Source organism: Eucyclogobius newberryi, unplaced genomic scaffold, assembly GCF_026437365.1.
Source record: "Eucyclogobius newberryi isolate DKJ021-1_F unplaced genomic scaffold, fEucNew1.0.hap1 SCAF_3, whole genome shotgun sequence".
NCBI classification, from domain to species: domain Eukaryota; kingdom Metazoa; phylum Chordata; class Actinopteri; order Gobiiformes; family Gobiidae; genus Eucyclogobius; species Eucyclogobius newberryi.
This window is the reverse complement of record NW_027315945.1, coordinates 23,247,816-23,267,303: the sequence shown is the minus strand read 5'-3', so window position 1 is coordinate 23,267,303 and position 19,488 is coordinate 23,247,816. Positions and strand designations below refer to the sequence as shown.

Sequence of the window (19,488 nt, the reverse complement as noted above, 5' to 3'; positions counted from 1 at the left end):
ATTCAGCTTTTTATTGAGCTGCCTGAACTTGTCCCACAAAAATTACAATATCTTTCAGCCTGCAGCCATTAAATCAGACCAAAGCTGTACGGGCTATCGACTGCATCTCGTTGCTTTCTCCCTCATTCGCTCCCTCTGTCTTCGTCTTTTTTCACCACGGTCCTGCCCCCATTCTCTTCATTTAGGGGAAAGTAGGACAGCTCTGGTTTCTGAAGCCACTGCTGGGAAAATGTAAAGAGAAGAGGTCTTGAATACAGTGGGTGATGGTACACATACAGTGTACATGTCCAACTTGCTGTTTGTATAATTTACTGTAAGTGCCAGTTAAAATATCACGGTAACAGTATATTATACTGCTGGTTTGTCAGTGGAGAAATGTGAAAAGAATAAGGCAAACACAGTGAGCTTTAGTAGAAACTCCCTGTTTTGTACGGCAATGTACCACATCGTCATAACTACTGTGACTCAAGTGCGTCAGAAGCAACCTTTCTGAAATGTAAATCTTGTTTTTGTCTCCTTGCAAGCTACAATTCATATAACTGGTACATAATATAATTAAGTTAAACAATTTAACAGAATTCATTGAAAACATTCTTCAGAATTATTTATTCCTGCAAAGCCTGCAAACAAACCAAAAGTTTAGTCATGAAACGGCTTCATTTGTCTACTATACTCCATACATTAAAGATACAATTTGAAATGTAACATACAGTCCAGCAAAAATACATTGACCTTGTTTGATCCGATGTCATACAGCTCACTTTTAGGTCACCATCTGCAAAATATTGTCACTCTTATCATGCTCAGTTAAGCCAGCCACTGTTGCTTGCTCCCTCCTGCTGTTACTAGACATTGTTTCCAAATCAGGCCTGAAAAGATATTTGCTGGCCAGGGTCTTTTGGCAAAAAGCCTTCTTTACAATTAAACATCCGCTGCACACTGTTGGTGAAATATTTGGCTCCATGTGGAGGGTTCCTCAGCAGGGCATCACAGTAAACTATGCTCAGTACCGTTGTAGTGTACTGTTTTCCTGTACAAGTAACATTTCAATACCTGAAATTCTGTTTTGGGCCCAACAGTTTTCTTAAGTCAATTAGGATAACAAACAAGAAGGCATTTATAGAGGGTGAAGATTGCCAAACTAAACATTGTTCTACTAATTAAATGTAACCTAACGCTGCCTCAGAATGTCCCAGCTTCAGATTCATGAGGCTGATTGGGTGTAAAAGTCCCTTGTTTATAGACAGAGCTGCCTCTGTGGGTTATCGAACACCTCAATACACACCATATACACTGTACAGTCTAATGCATGGCTGCACAGCAGCCTGATGGCAGCCTTGCCACTGTACCCAAATTATTCTCTATACATCTATGTGACGCCTTTTACCATAAGCCATCTTCCCCTCTCCCTCTAGCCTTTCTCCCACTGCCGCCTGCTAAATCTCACTTTTATGATTTGCTGAACCCAGAAAGGCCTCTGTGTCTTGGGTCTTAATTTGACGGGGTAATTGGATGACAAGGGACAGTTCATAGTGCTTACTCATGAGTCAGCAGAGTTTTCTTGGCTTGTGCCTCCCACTGTTGCTGACTGGAGCGCGGAGTGGGGACCGCCTATTGTCTGTGCCCCATTCAGGTTTTTGTGTCTCCATCTCATCATTGGGATGTGCGTTTCCTGGGCAGCCTGGACCACACACAACTCCACATTACAGTCAAAGGGCCATTATGTAGGGACTGTTAATGGGAATATTGAGGTGGAGCCTGTCTTGTGAGCCAAATCAGCTCATCAATGGCTGCTGCTTCTGTTGGCCAATAATGTAGGGGTTTGCAGGGCAGAGGGGGCAGAAGGGGCCTTTAGTTAGTATTGCCAACAATGATGACTTGCTGAAACACTTTGTCAGCATAATTACCACCAGTTGATTAGTAGGGAAAAATCTAAAGTGAAAGGCTTTTCGAAGTTTTTAGGGTGCTCCACAATATTGAAATATTTAGCACAGTTCCTATTTGTAAGACATTTAGCATGGGGTCTACGAACTCCAAAAATGAAATCACATTAGAATGGTACGTTCTTACAAAGGGCTACTGTGTAAAATGTATGTCCTGTATTGCAGCAGCAGCTTTTTTGTTCAGTCTTTGTTTTAATTTGAGCGACAATTATTTATAGGTCTGACCCCACCCCCACCCACCCAGAGACCTTTTAATGTTGTATATCACTGAATATATTAACCCTAATAATTTATTTTGGATAAATGTTTTCTCACTTGTAAATCTTGTTTGGCCAGTGGAACAGAGGCACATAAGGCTATTTCCCCAATGTCTGGCGAGGCAGTAATGGCATGGGAATTCTTGGTATAATTTGCATATGAATACAAATGACAGCCTTATTTGAGCCTCAGGGCAAAACTGACAAAAACTTCAACACTTGTAACAATTGTAGTCAATGGTGAAAATTGCATAAAAGCGTGATCCAGGGCAGTAACTTCCATCTGATGTAACGGGGAGTAATATGTTTGTAATACCAGTGACTATTTTGGGAACAGCTGCCACTGCTTGGCGTGTGCACACATGCTTAAGGACACACTTGTGTTTGCACAATACATGCTATGCTGCTAACTTCTCAACAGAAGGTTTCTGTAGAGGCTTACTTATCCTGGACCATTTCCATAGTTTCAGCATTTGTGTGTTTACCGTATATTTGTTTTATTAGTATTTGTGTACAGCATTGTCTATTGCAGACGAGGATGAACGGGAGTCCCTCAATATTTGCATCTTATTAATCTTGTCTCTGTCCTGGGAAAGCAAAGTGAACTATTCACTAAGTTAATATGAATACAGAATATGTCACATTTAAACTTAACTGCATCACAGCCTCCAAATTCAAAGCAGTCGGTTACTTATCCTCCGTGTACTTTACATCAGGCAGCATTTAATTTAATTTCTGATTTCTATCAACGATCTCAAAATTTACCCACTTAGGTAGAATGTGCTTTTTTCCTGTAGAGATAGTTGCTAATGCACATTTTCTGTTTTTTTTTCTTCTGTTAAATAGAGGCTTGTTCCTAAAATGCTTTACATTTGATATTGGAGAAAAATGTGACTTCTACAAAAATATCAGATAGAAACTGGATATATATGATAGAGGGATATTAAATCAAATTCTCCAATACATGACTGAACAAGGAAGTAAAATGTAAGCAATTTGTTTTAATCAAACCACATCCTACTCCAGCAGTCCACAGACTTGACAACAACCATGCCACTGGCCCGGGAACACCACTGTAAAGTTGATGTCTGTAATAGATTCAGTTTGCAAAACATTTGAAATCCAAGTCATAATATTAAAGTGATATCTTCGAAGCCATCTCGCCACCCCCACTTTGACTCTTTCCTATGCTTGTCTCTGGGCTTTCCCCTCGCTCTGACTAAGTGTGACATCACAGAGGGTGTTACGGAGTGTGTGTGTTTGGTGTGTGTGTGTTCGGTGTTTGTGTGTGTTCAGGGTGTGTGTGTGTGTATGTGCGTGCGTGCGTGCAGTGCAAAGGGGAGGAGGTCAGGTGGGGGAAGCAGTGACAGCTGTGCAGCCTATGATATGTAGTTAACAGTAGGAAGCATTCATACTACACATTCTGCTGTAGTGTGTCACCAGACTTCCCCTTGCTCCCCCACTGTCTCCCTCCTTCCCTTATCTCTGTCTCTCTCTCTCCCTCTCTCCCTCCCTCCCCACGACCCCATCCCTCTCACATTTTCTCTTTCTCTCACTCACACACTTCCAATGAGTCACACACCTCTTTTTTTTCCCCTTTCATTCTCTCCTGCCTTCACAGCTTACCACTTTATGGGTGTTACCACTTGCACTGCTATTTCCTCTTTCCTTCTGTGGAACTGGGTATAATTCCTGGATTATACATTGACTATTCACCTGTTCACACACGTCTGAAGTTGGAGCTATCATGGAATGACTTCAACGAGAGCATTTGTGTTATAATATCTATTGTATACATCTATAAAGCGTGTTAAGTGTAGACCGGCTACTCATTCAAACGTATAGATGAAAAAGTCAAATAATTGTGAATGAAATGGCGCTTTCACTCTGTAAAAGTTCAACTTCTGTTTCTACAAAAGTTTCTACATCGCACATTGATTTGCCTCTTTTTTTCCTCTGCCCCCAAGTCACACAGCCCCTCTCATACAAACCCCAGTTCTAAGCAAAAGAGAAACCGAAGTTGAGGGCTTTCGAGAGTGCAGAAAAAGTTGGCCGTGTCTGTGCATGACTGTGCGTCTGTGTGTCTACCGGCGGGTGTGTGTGGGAATGATTACATCAGCCTGCCTCTGCCTCCTGATTGGTCGCCCGGCGTGTGGTTTGATTCAGTGTGCCTTGAAGCCTGTAGCTGAGGCTGTAACCCTTTGTGAGAGAGGGGGAGAGAGGAGGGAAGAAGAAAAGAGAAAAAGAGAGGGGGAGAGGGAAAGATAGTTGTCAGACTAGAACTGGTGCTGGGAGCATTCTACTGTACCTGCTGCCAGCGCACTGTCCTGAGAGAACCATAGGTCATATCGGCTTTTCTTTATATACAGACTTAGACTTTTGACTTTCTGGGCTTTTTAAGACGGATATAACCCACAACTACCGGATAAAGATCTGCGTTTTCATTTTTTGTCCCAGGGAGTAAAGGTGTTTTTGGAGGGTTTTTACTCTGCTCTAAAGGAAGTGTGTCTGAGTAGGGGGAGCAAGGCGCACTCCAAAAAATGCCTTCGTGTTCCCCGGACTGCTGCCTAATGCGAGCCGTGGAGGTAAGACTCTCTCATTCAATGGAAAGCTGCTTCCTACCATATTTTCTTGTAAAATCCTTGTAATTCGCATAACCAAGAGGACATAGACTGAACTGTTGGTGTGTGGATAGTGTTCAGTTGGATATGACATGACTTTTTGATTTTGGTACATTTGGTTTTAGCATTTATCACAGAGGGAGCGGAACAAAATAGTCTTTGTCGTTATGTATTCTGTGGGAAGTTTGCATGTATACTGTATGTGTAGGCTTAGCTTGCTGGATGTTTCGGCAGATTGAGTAGGCTGCACTAGTTCTCTTTCTGTAGCTCATTCATTTCGCACACAAAATGGAAATGATCTATGCTTTCATGATACAAACACTTTTTTATTTTGTATGATTAATACTGGCCTCACAATGTCAACATGGACTTGATGCCTTTACAGAACAGAGCGAGACAACCCATCTCATTATCTTCTCTTGTCCGTTTATTAATTTGATTTTAAACTACGGCTCAACTGTTTGCAGTAGATGTGCCGCCTCGGACCCCAAGTAGACTGAACTCTAAACTGAACGTCACCAAAAATATCGTCTTGAAATTATCTTGCCCTCTCGTTTCTGACGTATAATTGAGCAGAAAGAGTTGCTTAACCACGGTCTTTTCCTCGCACGCAAGCTCTGGATATCTGTATTTAGCAAAGGCACCGTTTATATGCACCTGTATATTTGCTTCTACATTACACCAACAAGTTGCTTTAAGAAATGTATGTCTGTGATTTTTAATGCCACAATTGCTACATAGTCTTAAGTGTGTGTTTTTTCTATTGTATGCTGTAATTACAGGTCACTCTATGGCACAGTGTATTGGCCAATGTACAATAAATACTATTCTGGCGTTTGAAGTAAATTGCTGGCTTCACCCACACATTAGGCTGCATCAGTGAAAGAACATTGTCAAGGATAATTGATCGGAGGATGAATTATAAACGCTTGAAGTTAATTTTTGCTGTGTTCCCGGTTAGATTGTGAAGATCTTCAGTGAGGACGGCATGAGGAAAGTGGTGGAGATCCCAGCTGACATGACGGCCCGGGACCTGTGCCAGCTCCTGGTCTATAAAAGCCATTGTGTGGATGACAACAGTTGGGCACTTGTTGAACACCACCCTCTGCTCGGGCTAGGTACAAAGCAGCACACACTGACACTTTTAGACTCATGTAAACACAGGTTCTTTCTCATGTATATGCTTCCATGCACCATGACAGAACTGCAGACCCATGTTCTCACGCCGGCCACCAGGCAAAATGAATGCTCATGTATGCAGTATGCAAGCAGGGATATGATGCATGTGATGCATGAATTAACTACTGCAGTAAGAACCTACAAAAGACGTGGTGCAGAAGATGCAGCTATTTGAGCCCATGAAAACCACTGAATATTGTTTGGCTTGTATTTGACACCTGATCTTGTGGTAGATTTATATATATTTTATGAGTCAAGCTTTGAGGGAAAGAACGCCTTGGTAGTCTGAGAGTGTATTTTCCCTGAGGAGAAGGCAATTATAAAACGCTTACAAAGGACAAGTCTGTATTCAAGTGTGTCAAACAGAAAGGATATAATAAAAAAAAATAAAAAAAAACTTTTCTAAAACCTATAGAAAATTAATGCATTTATCATGTTTGTTCGATTTTCTCATGCCTGGTTCACTTTTTTCATTTATTACAGTAATACTCAGATTACCTAAGGATGAATAATAGCCTCTTAAACCCATCCTAATTTATGTCCATCTATCATCATCGTGCAGCTATGCGTTTCATATCCGTTGTGCCAAAGATTGTCTGCCAAGTACAGTTAGGGCTGGTATGTTGTGAATGACATCATTTTTGGCCCGGAGCTACTGTCTATTGTATTACAGCCTCTGTTCCATTTCGGCACACCTGTACAGCACCCATAATCTTTTCAGCTCCAAACTAACCATTTATTAGATTTTATCTTTAGTACTTCCAGCAAATAAGATGAGATAAAGCTTAATGTCCAAATAAATGCCCTCCATCTTTGGCTCTATAGTCAGAAAGGATTACGTACTATGTGGTAATGCAGTTGTATTTTTTTCAAAGCAAATACAAGAATAAATACAAATTGACCTACTCTACAAATGCAATAAAAAAATAAAAAGTATTAATATTTTTCTTTCATTAATGTTTTTCTTATTGTTTTTTAAGAATTTTTCAGCATTCAGTTTTTTTTTTTAAATAATCTACAATCTAATAATTTACACTATGTTGCCTTCCTGTCACACAATTTATCCAAGTTAAGGACTTGCAAAACTAGTACATACGCTTGAAACTCTGTTTTTGGACATTTTCCAATTAAATTATGATGATAATATCAACACAAATATGATAAATATTCTACATTGCTACCTGCTGTATTTACAATATATACATAAATTCACAATAAACATCTTCGGAACTAAATTTAGTCTACACCTGTCCTATTTTGGTCCATAGTTGCCTGCTCTTTTTAAATGATGGAGTGGGATTGGAGTGGCCTTTTCTAGGATAATTAACCCTGACCTGTGCTTATTAGTCTGAAACAGATTCACAACATTGGCACTCTGAGGTAATGATGAGCGGTGAATCACAGTCACGACACACAGTGAGTCACCAAACAGGCACCTAAAGTCTAAAAGGAATGGAAAAATCGAGACACTATGCAAAATTATATTTTTTATTACATGGCTATAAAATCTAAATATTGTTACTGGTGATACAATGTAAAGAAAAAACAAACCACAGCAAATAAATAAATAAATAAAATAGTTGAATCAAGATGACAAATGACATCCACCTGAACACTGACGGCAAAGCCTCAGTCTATTCTAAAACCTGCATAGAAAACAGAAGAGACACACAACGCAAACTTTTAACATACTCCTAATTATGTAATCCAGTGTGTCAAATTTAGTTCATATATAATTTTCTAAATTTTTCGATTGTCAGGCTTTGTGTCCGTCCAGTCTGTGATTGTCAGTTGCGTTTGTGTCATCCATTTATTTAGAAATGGCCCCCGTCCTTGCTGCCGAAAGTATGTTAGCAGCAGCTTTGAAGCCCGGATACAAAGTTCTGAAATCCAGTGTTCCAATTCCAATTATGGAATTTCTAAAGAAAATCTTCTCTGCAGTATATTTTTAAGCGGTTATAAAGTTAAGAAATGAGTCATGGCCAATTTGATTTGAAATTCAGAGGAAATTTGACACATTCTGCAAGGACAGGACTTCGGTGAATCACTCTCGCTTTAATTGTCACTGACAGAGGAACCTTGGTCTTACCAGTGTCCAAGCCCTTCCTTCAGTGGATCAGAATGATTTTTGAAATAATGTCTGTATACGATTATCGCTTGAAGATGTGGTATAGACAAGGTTGCCAGAGAGTGTCTGAGTCATAGTTCCAAAAATGTGACAAAGGAAGTTACTCATAATAAATATTTAAAAGGGCTATAGTTATATGTTAAAACAAAATCTGTTTGTCTCTGTTTTTTTCAGAGCGGTGCCTTGAGGATCATGAGTTGGTGGTTCATGTCCAGGCTACGATGAACAGTGACAGCAGATTTGTCTTCAGGAAGAACTATGCCAAATATGAATTCTTCAGAAACCCTTTGGTAAATACTCTTTTTAAAGACGTTTGTTAACACGTCATGTCATTGCTCAAAAATGTTACGTACAAAATAATTCATTCATTCAGTACATTTTGTTATTGACAAGTTATAAGTGATAAGTATACATTGAAATTATTTACGTTCCAGGCAGTCAAGCTGGATATTCATAAGCAAAATAGTAGTGTAGTATTTTATTAAAGCAACCAAAGCCCTTGAGGAAAAGTTTTAATATGTAATTTATATTTGTTTTAAAACTGCTATTTCCCGTTGTTTTTAAAATGTCTGAAAAGATTGTGCACATTAACCTGATGACAACAAACAGGTGAAGTTTCATGTAAAATGGTACTGAAATAAACATATTAGAATCTAAATTGACACCACTTTTTGCCCTTTTGTGACGTCTTATGATGATAAAATCGTAATACAAACCAAACATAATATATACATACAAATATATATATATATATATATATATATATACAAATATATATATATATATATATATATATATATATATATATATATATATATATATATATATATATATATATATATATATATATATATATATATATATATATATATATATATATATATATATATATATATATATATATATATATATATATATTTTACTCATTGCTTAATGTGAAGTGTCAGACTATTCTAAAATAGTGGTGCATATTAATATTTCCTTCAAAAAGTCACGCCACTCTCAAGAGAAAACTGAGCCGTGTGCTACATTTTCAAGTAGTCTCCAAATGTCATCTTCTCAAACACGTCTTGTTGTTTTAACAGGCATTTTTCCCGGAGCACATGATCGCATGGTGCCAGGAGACAAACCGCACGATTCCTCCGTCTCAGCTCCTACAGGTATGCACACATCTCTCCTCTTTAACGCATCTTCAGAGCTTACTTTATGCCCCCGTCAGCAGCAGCTCGCAGTACAATCATGCTGACATGCCTCACCTCTGACCCTTAGACACTGTGTCTACAGACACGCACAGTAATAACTAGTGTTGATCCACTGTTGACTCCACTGTCTCGGCACATGCACCACCAGTTGGTATGTGCTAAGAATGGATTTAGGCATTTGCAAGTAGAACATTCAGTACTTTACTGCCCAAAACCAGGCATGTCAGACAAAAATGCATTGTGAGATTTTGGCGTTAATAGATGGGACATGTGTGAGTAGTCTATGTGATGCAGCTGTTAGACACGCAGAAGCTCTATGTGCAGTAGTCAACTGAACCTGAACAACAACGACCATTGTATTAATCATTGTCTAAAAGGACAAAACAGAATTACAATGTTCATAATTAAATACATTTTCTTTGGAGATTTTTTTTTTTTTTTTTGTTCATTTGTAGTAGACCATCTGTCCAAAATGCTCTGCCAGGACACACCAAGTATCAAAACTAGAAAATAATCTTTTGATACCAGTTTTTTGTTCCATTTTTCCTTGTACCAGTAGTACCCAAAGCTTTTCAGTCAGTATCTTTAAGAAATGCCTAATTCATAACAGTTCACTATAATAAAAGAACATTGTGACAGCACAACTTGTCACCTCATCCTGATACCAGATATAGATGTCTATGCAAAATAACAAGGTGCAATGCCTCTAAAAGACAGAACCACTTGTCTTCTTTGCATGGCGTGTGAATGTGGGCTCCATGCTGGAGTTGAAGTGCTCACGCTTGAGTTCTATTCTAGCCAAACTTTCCAAAACAGTGAGAAACATGTGCTTTTAATATTCTGGAGTTTCTGGAACAGTTTATCTTCAGGCCAAAAGACCCCAGATCCCAAATCAGCTCTAATATTTTAACCTGCCACTTCGCGGTGTAATATTTTGTGAAATGAATACCACAAACTTTGAATTGTCCAGACACCCGCAAGATAATTTGGGCTTGAGTGACAGCCAGTGGGAAAGCACTGCGTGTTCGTTCTGTGACGGACACAGATTTCTTTGGTTGGGCTGTTACATAACAAAGACTTGATACTTACGCATTTGTCTTCTCTGTGGAATGTGGAATAGCTACGTCAAGGTGTTAATTACAGGTACTGCTTCAAGTGTAATTATGATGTGTGCGTGTGGTAGCAGTACTGTGCAAGAGTAAAACGGCCTGACTGTGAACAAAGACATATACAAAAAATTGTCAATAAAATAGTAGTCAAAGCACTGGCTCTAAATCACAATGGTTGAGATACAGTAAATGCTCTTTCTTTGAGCATATATGACGCTGGTGAAGAATATAGTGAAACAAATCTTTAGTGAGACGAGTTAGTACTATAAACTATAGATTATAAAATTATAGATTTGTATCTGTTGATTCTGACACAAACGTGTTTAATTTTGTCCCACTGTTTGTAAAAAGCACAATGTCTGGTCTCTATGGTTACGATCTGAAGCAGGGGCATATTTGTTCTAGTTAACATTTGTGTTTCACTTTTTATTTTTCAGAACTTTTTAGCAACCAGTAGCTGTCCTGAGGTGCAGGGGTATTTATACGTAAAGGAAATTGGAAGAAAGTCATGGAAGAAAGTCTACATGTTTTTACGTCGTTCTGGTCTTTACTGTTCAACAAAAGGAACCTCAAAGGTATATTTAGTTCTTGCTTTCTTATAAAATAACTTAAATGAGTTGAAGTACAGCTAATTAGCACTAATTAGCACTGAATGACCCAAGCACCGCTGGGCGGTCATTCGTGCGCGTAATGTTTGTTTTTCTAATAGCGTGCAGCCTTTCTTTACTTAAGTTTCCACTGTCACTTTATTTGTCAACTAATGTTCTCACATAATTATTTTCTTGACATTTAGCAACTTCTATCTTTTGTCTCCAGGAGCCGAGGCATCTCCAGTTACTCGCAGATCTAGACGACGGCAACATCTTCACTGTTATTTCAAGTAAAAAACAGCACAGCGTGCCCACAGACTTCGGCTTCTGCATCAAGGTAAAACACTGCAGACAGATGGGAGGCAGCAGCACTCAAATGAAATGCATGTTATGAGCCGTTATGTGACTGACAGCTTGTCTAGGTCCTGAACACAATGCCATGTTGAGTAATGTTGGTGTCTTTCATTTGAATGACAGCCCAATAAGTGCAGAGGGGAGCTTAAAGATGTGAGGATGCTGTGTGCTGAGGATGAACAGGGTAGGACCTGTTGGATGACTGCCTTCAGAATTTTTAAGGTACATTTTTATTCTGTTAATCGTTTCAATGTATAAATTACATGTGCATGGGAATGTATTGGGATATTGCAGAAAGTATGTTCTGAAAAAACATGGTTAATTAGAAAAAAAGTTTAATATTTCAACTATTATCTGCTATAATGTAATTAAAAATGTTGCTGGCACCATGCCTGAATGAATAGAGTGGGTCAGATGAGCTACAACATATGGTATAAAACATACTGTGCTATATAAGCTTACTCTCATTTCTGGCTTAACTGTACAGTGAAGTTACAAATGGACAGATCACTGCGAGGAATCTGTATAACATGTACATTTTCTTTCTATTATCTGAATGGTCAAACACTTGTTCTCTTCCCTTCACAGTACGGAATTGTATTGTACCAGAATTATAAGATTCCTCAACAAAGAAAAACTTTGCTCTCGCACTTCTCTGCACCAGTAGTAAGTTTTATAATAATCAAATTCACATTGTTCTCTTGATCATTTCTATCTCTTCTCATTTAGTTAACATGTGTTTGTCTTTGTCTCCCTCTAGAGGAGTGTTTCAGAAAACTCTCTGGTCGCTATGGATTTCTCAGGGCGGACGGGCCGGGTAATAGACAATCCATTAGAGGCACAGAGTGCAGCTATGGAAGAAGGGCAAGCCTGGAGGGTAAGAATACTGATTTATTGTTAAACAGTTCAAGAACAATTTTCTCCTAAATCAAGCTATATCAAACTTATTATCAGTGGCTGAAATTATATATATTTTTTGTCTCTTTATGGCATTTCTAGAAAAGGACTCAGCGAATGAATGTATTGGGTTCCCATAGTCCCTTACACCACTCCTCCTTAAATTCTGGTAAGATAGAACAAAGAAATAACTATGTTTAAATGAATAATATGAGCTGTGTTTGTAAGAATACATCTATTTCTCTTTAGTTATACATATAGCCCAGCTGTGGTTTCATGGGAGGATAACCAGAGAAGAATCTCACCGAATTGTCCACCAACAGGGGCAAGTAGACGGGTAAGACATCTACAACCTCCTGTCAGTATTCATAAAAGTGAATAAGAGGCACCTTGATTTCATCCACAGTAAATATCAGTGATAATCTGTGTTCATATTCTTTCTCAGCTTATGTCAAAATTAAAAATGTCAATAAAACAAAATGAAAAGATGTTTCTGGACTTGTCCGATGTATTGTATGTAACACTTTTGCCAAAATAAGTGTGTAAATTCAATTGTGCTCATTTTAACAGGTTATATCTATTACGAGTCAGTCAGAGCAACCCAAAGGCGTTCGTACTCACATTGTGCCATCACCAGAAAATCAAACATTTCCAGATACTACCGGTATGCACTCATTTAGCACACTTCAGTGTACATCCGTATGACAGTAACTCTATAATCCTCTTCTGTCTTAGTGTGAAGAGGACGGCCTGCTCTTCTTCAGCCTTGATGACGGGTCAACCAAATTCACAGACCTGATCCAGCTGGTGGAGTTTTACCAGCTCAACCGTGGAGTACTGCCTTGCAAACTCAGACACCCGTGCACCGTCGTGGCCTTATGACACAAATCAGCGGGATCTACAATCACTTGACCTATTTTGCCTAAAACAAAATGGCTCTTCGTTTTGTTTAAGACTTTGAAGAAGCTGATGAATGAACTTGATTGTTTTTTTGTTCTTCTTGAAAGACACGAGGACCCCTTTTGCATGGATATTGAGGCAACATCAGTACAAATTTCAAAGCAAGATCTCCCATAAGTCTCGCTGCATCACAGTCACCAATAAGCTCAGTCTTCTTTTTTTTTTTTTTTTGCACAGCTCAATTTTAAGTTGTGCCACAAGCAGACAATCAGCAGATCAAGCTTTTGCGTGGACTACTCTGAGCAATTTTAGAAAACGTCCTCAAAAGAAATAATGTCATATTTGGATAATTGATTGTCTTGTAGTTTTTGCACTCAAAAACTGACTGGGAGTGGCCTTTTTGGAGCGTTTCTTCTCTGTGAAAACTGTGAGGTGGTGCCACACTTCCCTCTAGTGTCGCACACTTGTAAAGACAAATAAAATCCAAACAGGACGGGAGGCGCTGGAGCCATGTTTTTAAAAGGAGGGTATGTAGAATGAGATCATACTGTTTTTTTGTTTTGTTAAAGGTGCTACAATCACAACATATCCCGGGTTGCCATGTTGCATATTGAGGACAAAATACATGTGTCTCTTCTCAATTGGACGGGCCATGTCTAATGTTCATGATTGGTGCAAGTGCTGGGCTTTAGCTAGTGACCAACTGGAAATCAACTGGACTGTCTATCCCCATTTTGCGCTTCACTGTCCTGACAAACAACAACACACTTATCAGCAAAAGCTAAATTTTATCATGTTTATCTCGTATCTGAACACAAACACACAATTATGCAATTTAAAATAAAAAGTCTACATACCCTCCCTTAACGCCTGCATCTTTTGAAAGAGAGTACAAATATCTTCCTCTCTTGAGCTCCCAGGGTTTTTATGAGTTGTTATTTACATGTGGTCACTGTTTGCATACGATCATCATCTACTGTTTTCTGCAGATTTGTTTATCCATGAGCTCAGTACATATAAGCATGCAGTACTGCTAAAACAACAACAACAAATGTTTTATTGATTCAAGGCGAACACAATTGCATTAATAAACTGATGACATGAATTGGCATTTGATAATGAATAAGGAAACATAATAATCTGACTTTATATTTGAATAACACGTATGTTCATTTCTCCATGGATGGACAACCACTAGCATGTGACAGAGGGAGCTGTTTACTGGAGGATTTAGATTTCAAGACGTTTACACATTTATTTGTCCATTCAGGTTTAGGGTTAAGATTTGGTGATCTTTAACTTGACACCACTGTGCACTACATTCCTTCAAAAGTCTACTTGAAGTCCTACATTAAAATTGGCAAAATCTTCACTGTACTACCTACTGCACTACGATCTAAAATAATACCATATCATTTGGCGATCAGTTTAAACCCCATTTATTTTTCCATTGCAGTATCTAAACTAAATAAATGAATACGTTTCAGCACTGTTGTTGTTCTGCTTTGATGCACTTAAGACATACTTGAAAATGAGGCAAGAAATGCAGATACAACGTTGTGAAAGTCCGTTATAATTGATGTAAAAAGCATCTTTTTAGAGATCAGTGTCCCTCACCCGTCACCATGTGCGCAGTCCTCATTATTTGTTTAAAAATGGCAAGGACTTAATCATGTTAAAAGTATTATTTCTTCAAAGTGTATTTATTTATGTGGATGTAACTGATTACTTGAACATGTACAATTTATTTTGCTCAACGCTGTTTGATACCGTTTTCTTTTGTCATTACCATTTTGTTATACTTTGTGATAACGTAGCATCTGTCTTTTTTTATATTCCTTGACAAATTTTAATGAAGTTATCCCCAGAAATTGTACTCTGGTATCAATTGTGTTAACATCATTCCAATACATGTAGATGAATGAACTAATCACGTTCCACATGACACGATAGAAAGTAAAATGGGTCATATGCTATTAGTGGTCCATCTTCACTGTATATAAAATCAAAAGGCAAACACGAGTAATAAACATCTTTGTGCGCCACTATTCTGGTAATTTTGTGTAATGTAGGCGGTTATCAAATGGGATGATGTGCCCAAACTAAAAGTGCACTATATCTAACATTTCTCCCAATTAGTTCACAATTCTTAACAAACAGGACATAATATGATGGAAAACTAAAGCAATGTGTTCTTATGTTGTTGACATGCCTCTGCTTTACACCATGTGCCCCTTAGTGCATTGTATTTACAAGGACGACATAAACAAGAGAAGTAAGTTTTTATCTTTAGCTTCTGTCGGTTGTACCAATTATTTCAGGGAATGCAAAAAGAAAACGGTAACTCCGCTCTTCTATCATGAAGAGAAATGTCTGTTCTTTTAGTGTGTGCTTTGCTTCATTTTGTAAATGGTTAAATGGTGTATATTACGTGTAACCTTTTCAGGTATTTTTGTACAAATAAGGGATTGATATATTCTCTTTATTGTAATTAGAATAAAACCTAAATAAATTGAGAAAGTAGTGTTTCTTTTTTTTTACTACTAAATACCTTTTGTAATTATGTGGGTTAAGGAATTGGCTGTTGCAAACAAATTATCCAGAATTTCAGAATACTTTAACCAGTGGTGGAAAGAGACATAAATGTACAGTTAACTGACTAAATATTTGCCTCATTACGTGTGTTAAGTACTTGTACTACTCGGTGTGCTAGTTAGTTACATGTCCAGTACACAGTTATGCCTATGAGTTTAAATTTAAACTATTACAATGACATGGCATTATACTCAATTACAAGTACATTAAAATGTACTCAAAAAAGTAACATGACTATTTGTAATTAATTACTTTCCACCACTAATTCATCACTTCCTTCTCTGTGGGTGGTAGTGTAGGGTCCATGGACCATCTGCAGCATGTTCGTCCTTGAGAGTGGATTTCTCCTTCACTTTTGTCTCCTCGTGGCTTCTACTATTTCCCACTGTTTTTTTTTTATAGTTTTTTCTTGCCAACGAGGGTCTTAGGACATGGGATGCTATGGAGCAGTTATCAATTTGCTCAATTCCTTAATTTCTGTGAATGTTGGTTAAATTCTCTATTATTGACCAATGACCGTTTCATTGTTATGAATAACAGTTTTGGAAAGCCCCGTGAGGCACCTGCTGTTTCTGATTTTTGGCTTTACCAAAATGAATTGAATTGAATGGCAATAGCAATAGCTGTACTAACAAAAGCGACTCATTTATTTGGTTGGGACAGTGCATGTTAATGAACACATGAGATGTTAATGCTGTAAACAGCCATGGGCTCATTTTTATCTGTTGTTCCACAGTCACTCTCACTCTCACACTGTCATTCATACACCAGCATACGCGGCGTGGGCTGGAGGCAAAGTGGATGAAGTGTCTTGCCCAAGGACACAACAGTTTTCCAGTGGTCTCCCGTTCAAGCACTAACCAGGCCTGTCCTGCTGAGCTTTCGAGATCTGACGAGATGGGGCATTGACAAATTATGGCCAAGTTAAACTGTAGTTTTCAGCTTTAACACTAGATGGCCTAAACATACAAACTATCATTCTCTTACACAGTTCTAAAGGACACTGGCACAATGAATCCCTGAAAAACGCCTAGGTGTCACATTTATTTGAATACAAGTCAAGCAAAGTCATGCGTAATGGAAATGCAATAAACCTTTTTGGATTCTGATCCTGATTCTGCTTTTCAGACATATTCAGAGTCATTGTACATTCTGTTGTATGCATGTATTATTTTTGGTCAGAAAATATTTTTGCCATTTTGGTATTATTATTTATTTTCATCCACTGTGGGCTGTTCAAATGTTATACTAATAAAATATTACAATTTGAGCTCAGTAGTTGAAGTAGTAGCAGCACATTTGTTTTTAATTGGCTTGTCCTATTTCCATACACTACATAGGGTTATGTTGTGTATATTTTGGGTTGATGGGGTAAACCAGAGTGCCCAGGGTAAACCCACCAGGGCAGAGGGAGAAACATGCAAACTCTGCAGAGAAAGGCAGAAGTCACATCCACCGTGCTCTATTACTATTAACATTTAAGGGGGGGGGGATGTTTTGCCAAGGAGTTTTCCTTCTCAATAGTCATATATTACAAACAGGATTTAGGACTTTAAGAGGGTGCACGGTGGCAAAGGCGGTTAGCGCTCTTGCCTCCCAAGAAGGAGATCATGGGTTCGATTCCCAGACCAGACCAACATCACATGATCTCTTTGGGTGGAGACCGTGGGTCTACCGTGGGTTCTCTCCGGGTTCCCTGGCTTCCTCCCACCATCCAAAGACATGACGTGACTCCAAATTGGCCCTAGTGAATGAATGTGAGCGTGAACTGTCTGTAATGTCTATCCTTACACAATCCTTCAAGCAAAAGGATATACTCAGCTCCTCACTCAAACATCAACATACATTTTTATTTAACCTCTTCCTCCAGTTGAAACAAAAACATGTCTTTTAGTAATTATATTAAAGTAATTGTGCCATTTTAGCATGAGGACCATACACAGCCTCTGTCTTCTCCAGCAGCAGAACAAGGAATGATGTTCCAGGCGTGTTTTTTCTCCATTTTTATCCTGTTCACACAATTTGGTAAAACTACAGACGATTGTCAGGGATATTAGCATCATCATTTGCTCATAAAACTTCCTAAAACCTCCATAAAAGACAAATAAACCCATACCCATTTAACTATACACAAATGTATACATAAAACCTTTGACTCCTGGACACAAGAACAGAGGAATTGAACATTTAACAGTTCACACTAGAAACTACATTAACACACAAACACCTTAACATCCTCAAACACAAATATTGCACTATATATTGCACATATCCAATTGCCCTAATGATTTCATCTGTCTCCCTTTTCCCTCCAGGATAGACGGCTTCAATTGAAGTGCCCCTGTGCATCAAATCTAAACATGGGATAAAAAGGACAGATATTACGTCAATAAATATTTAAAATCAATTATGTGCAATTGTCTTTTTGAAAGTGCAAATTGATGCTTAAAGTGCCGTGTGCAATTAAAGTGTGAAATATAATTTGAAGAGAAAAGTGTCAAGTGCTATTGGAGACAAACAGACACTTTGTTACAGTCACAAAAGACACAAGTAAATATTAGAATATAGGGACAGGCATCTCTGACTAAACTCATATTTAGATAATTCATGGGATTATCTGATCACAACCCATGTCATTTTCTTTTCTTTTTGGTACAGTTTGAAAAACAAACTAAATGTCCACACAATGTGTCCATTCATGGTTGTAAATGTAACTAATGTATGTCAAACTAGAGGTAACATTATGAATCAGTCTTCCACGCATGTGAAGAGCTGAGCTGTGATTGGATGATCTGATGGGCCTGAAGGGAGGGGGCTCTTAGTGGTAAGATAAAAGGAGTAAATGTCTCCTGCCCTTCTGCATGCAAACAGAGCCTCAGATGCCCAGCTGCAAACAGGATTCAGCCAACACCATTCAGTGTTTATTCTGCACCATCAACAACTGCAACTGTGAGTACACCGCACTATAATCCTGTAATGTCATGAACTTTCAACGTTGTAAATACAAACTGTTGAGCAATGAAAGTCAAATATTGTCGTTTTTCGGTAGTGTTGAAATATATTTCTTGGAAAATATTCTGTTATAGTCAATTGGCAGTTAAGCAATCAGACCTTTTACTTTATATTGATTTGTTATCTAATATTTGAATTGTAAATTCAGCTGACAGAAAAGGAAACAAGCTCAATAAATCTTTATTTACAAGATCGTGTGTAAAAGTTGAAATATCTATTTTTAAATACTAAAAATGGTTAAATAATCTGGATTGAGATAGATAAATATAAAGTAATGACACTTATTTAGAATTGTAATACTGCTGTATAGAAAATAGACTATTTCCTTTTTTATCTTTAAATATTGTAACTGCCATAAAATCTTTATGTCCATCTCTGAAATGTGTCCAGGTAAACTGGGTTTAACAATAGCATTTGGGATTATGTCTGGTAGGACGTGTTAAAAGCACACCTCTTTTGCGGCTCACTTGTTGTGAGTCAGTATATTATCTGAGAGACTTCTATCAGTTGAATGAAGTGCATTTTTCTGTTCTTTTCTAAAGTCATATTTTCTCTATTTTGGCCAAAGAAACAACAATATTCCCCTCTTTACTGTTGGCAGGTATCACAGGGCTCAAAACTGCGACTGACCCGACCCTGACGGACGTCTGGTCACTCTAATCACACAGTTCTAACTCTCCCCAATTTTGGATAAATCACAT

General features: G+C 38.1%; 2 protein-coding genes across 3 annotated transcripts in view; both read left to right on the top strand.

Moving 5' to 3' along the window:
* The window catches only part of grb10b (growth factor receptor-bound protein 10b), a 31,124-nt gene extending 15,420 nt beyond the window's left edge, over positions 1-15,704 (top strand). For both annotated transcript variants that reach the window (XM_072460118.1, XM_072460117.1), the window contains exons 5-16: positions 5,783-5,939; positions 8,303-8,418; positions 9,214-9,288; positions 10,877-11,014; positions 11,256-11,366; positions 11,507-11,605; positions 11,972-12,049; positions 12,144-12,260; positions 12,383-12,449; positions 12,530-12,617; positions 12,851-12,944; positions 13,016-15,704. In XM_072460118.1, the coding sequence (XP_072316219.1) occupies positions 5,783-5,939; positions 8,303-8,418; positions 9,214-9,288; positions 10,877-11,014; positions 11,256-11,366; positions 11,507-11,605; positions 11,972-12,049; positions 12,144-12,260; positions 12,383-12,449; positions 12,530-12,617; positions 12,851-12,944; positions 13,016-13,162 (1,287 nt within the window). In that variant the 3' untranslated portion in view covers positions 13,163-15,704. The remainder of the gene's footprint in view (positions 1-5,782; positions 5,940-8,302; positions 8,419-9,213; positions 9,289-10,876; positions 11,015-11,255; positions 11,367-11,506; positions 11,606-11,971; positions 12,050-12,143; positions 12,261-12,382; positions 12,450-12,529; positions 12,618-12,850; positions 12,945-13,015) is intronic.
* Positions 15,705-18,636: 2,932 nt separating this feature from the next.
* ddc (dopa decarboxylase) overlaps positions 18,637-19,488 on the top strand; it is a 13,241-nt gene continuing 12,389 nt past the window's right edge. Inside the window, exon 1 of the mRNA XM_072461138.1 lies at positions 18,637-18,724. The gene's annotated coding sequence lies outside the window, so the exon portion shown is untranslated. The remainder of the gene's footprint in view (positions 18,725-19,488) is intronic.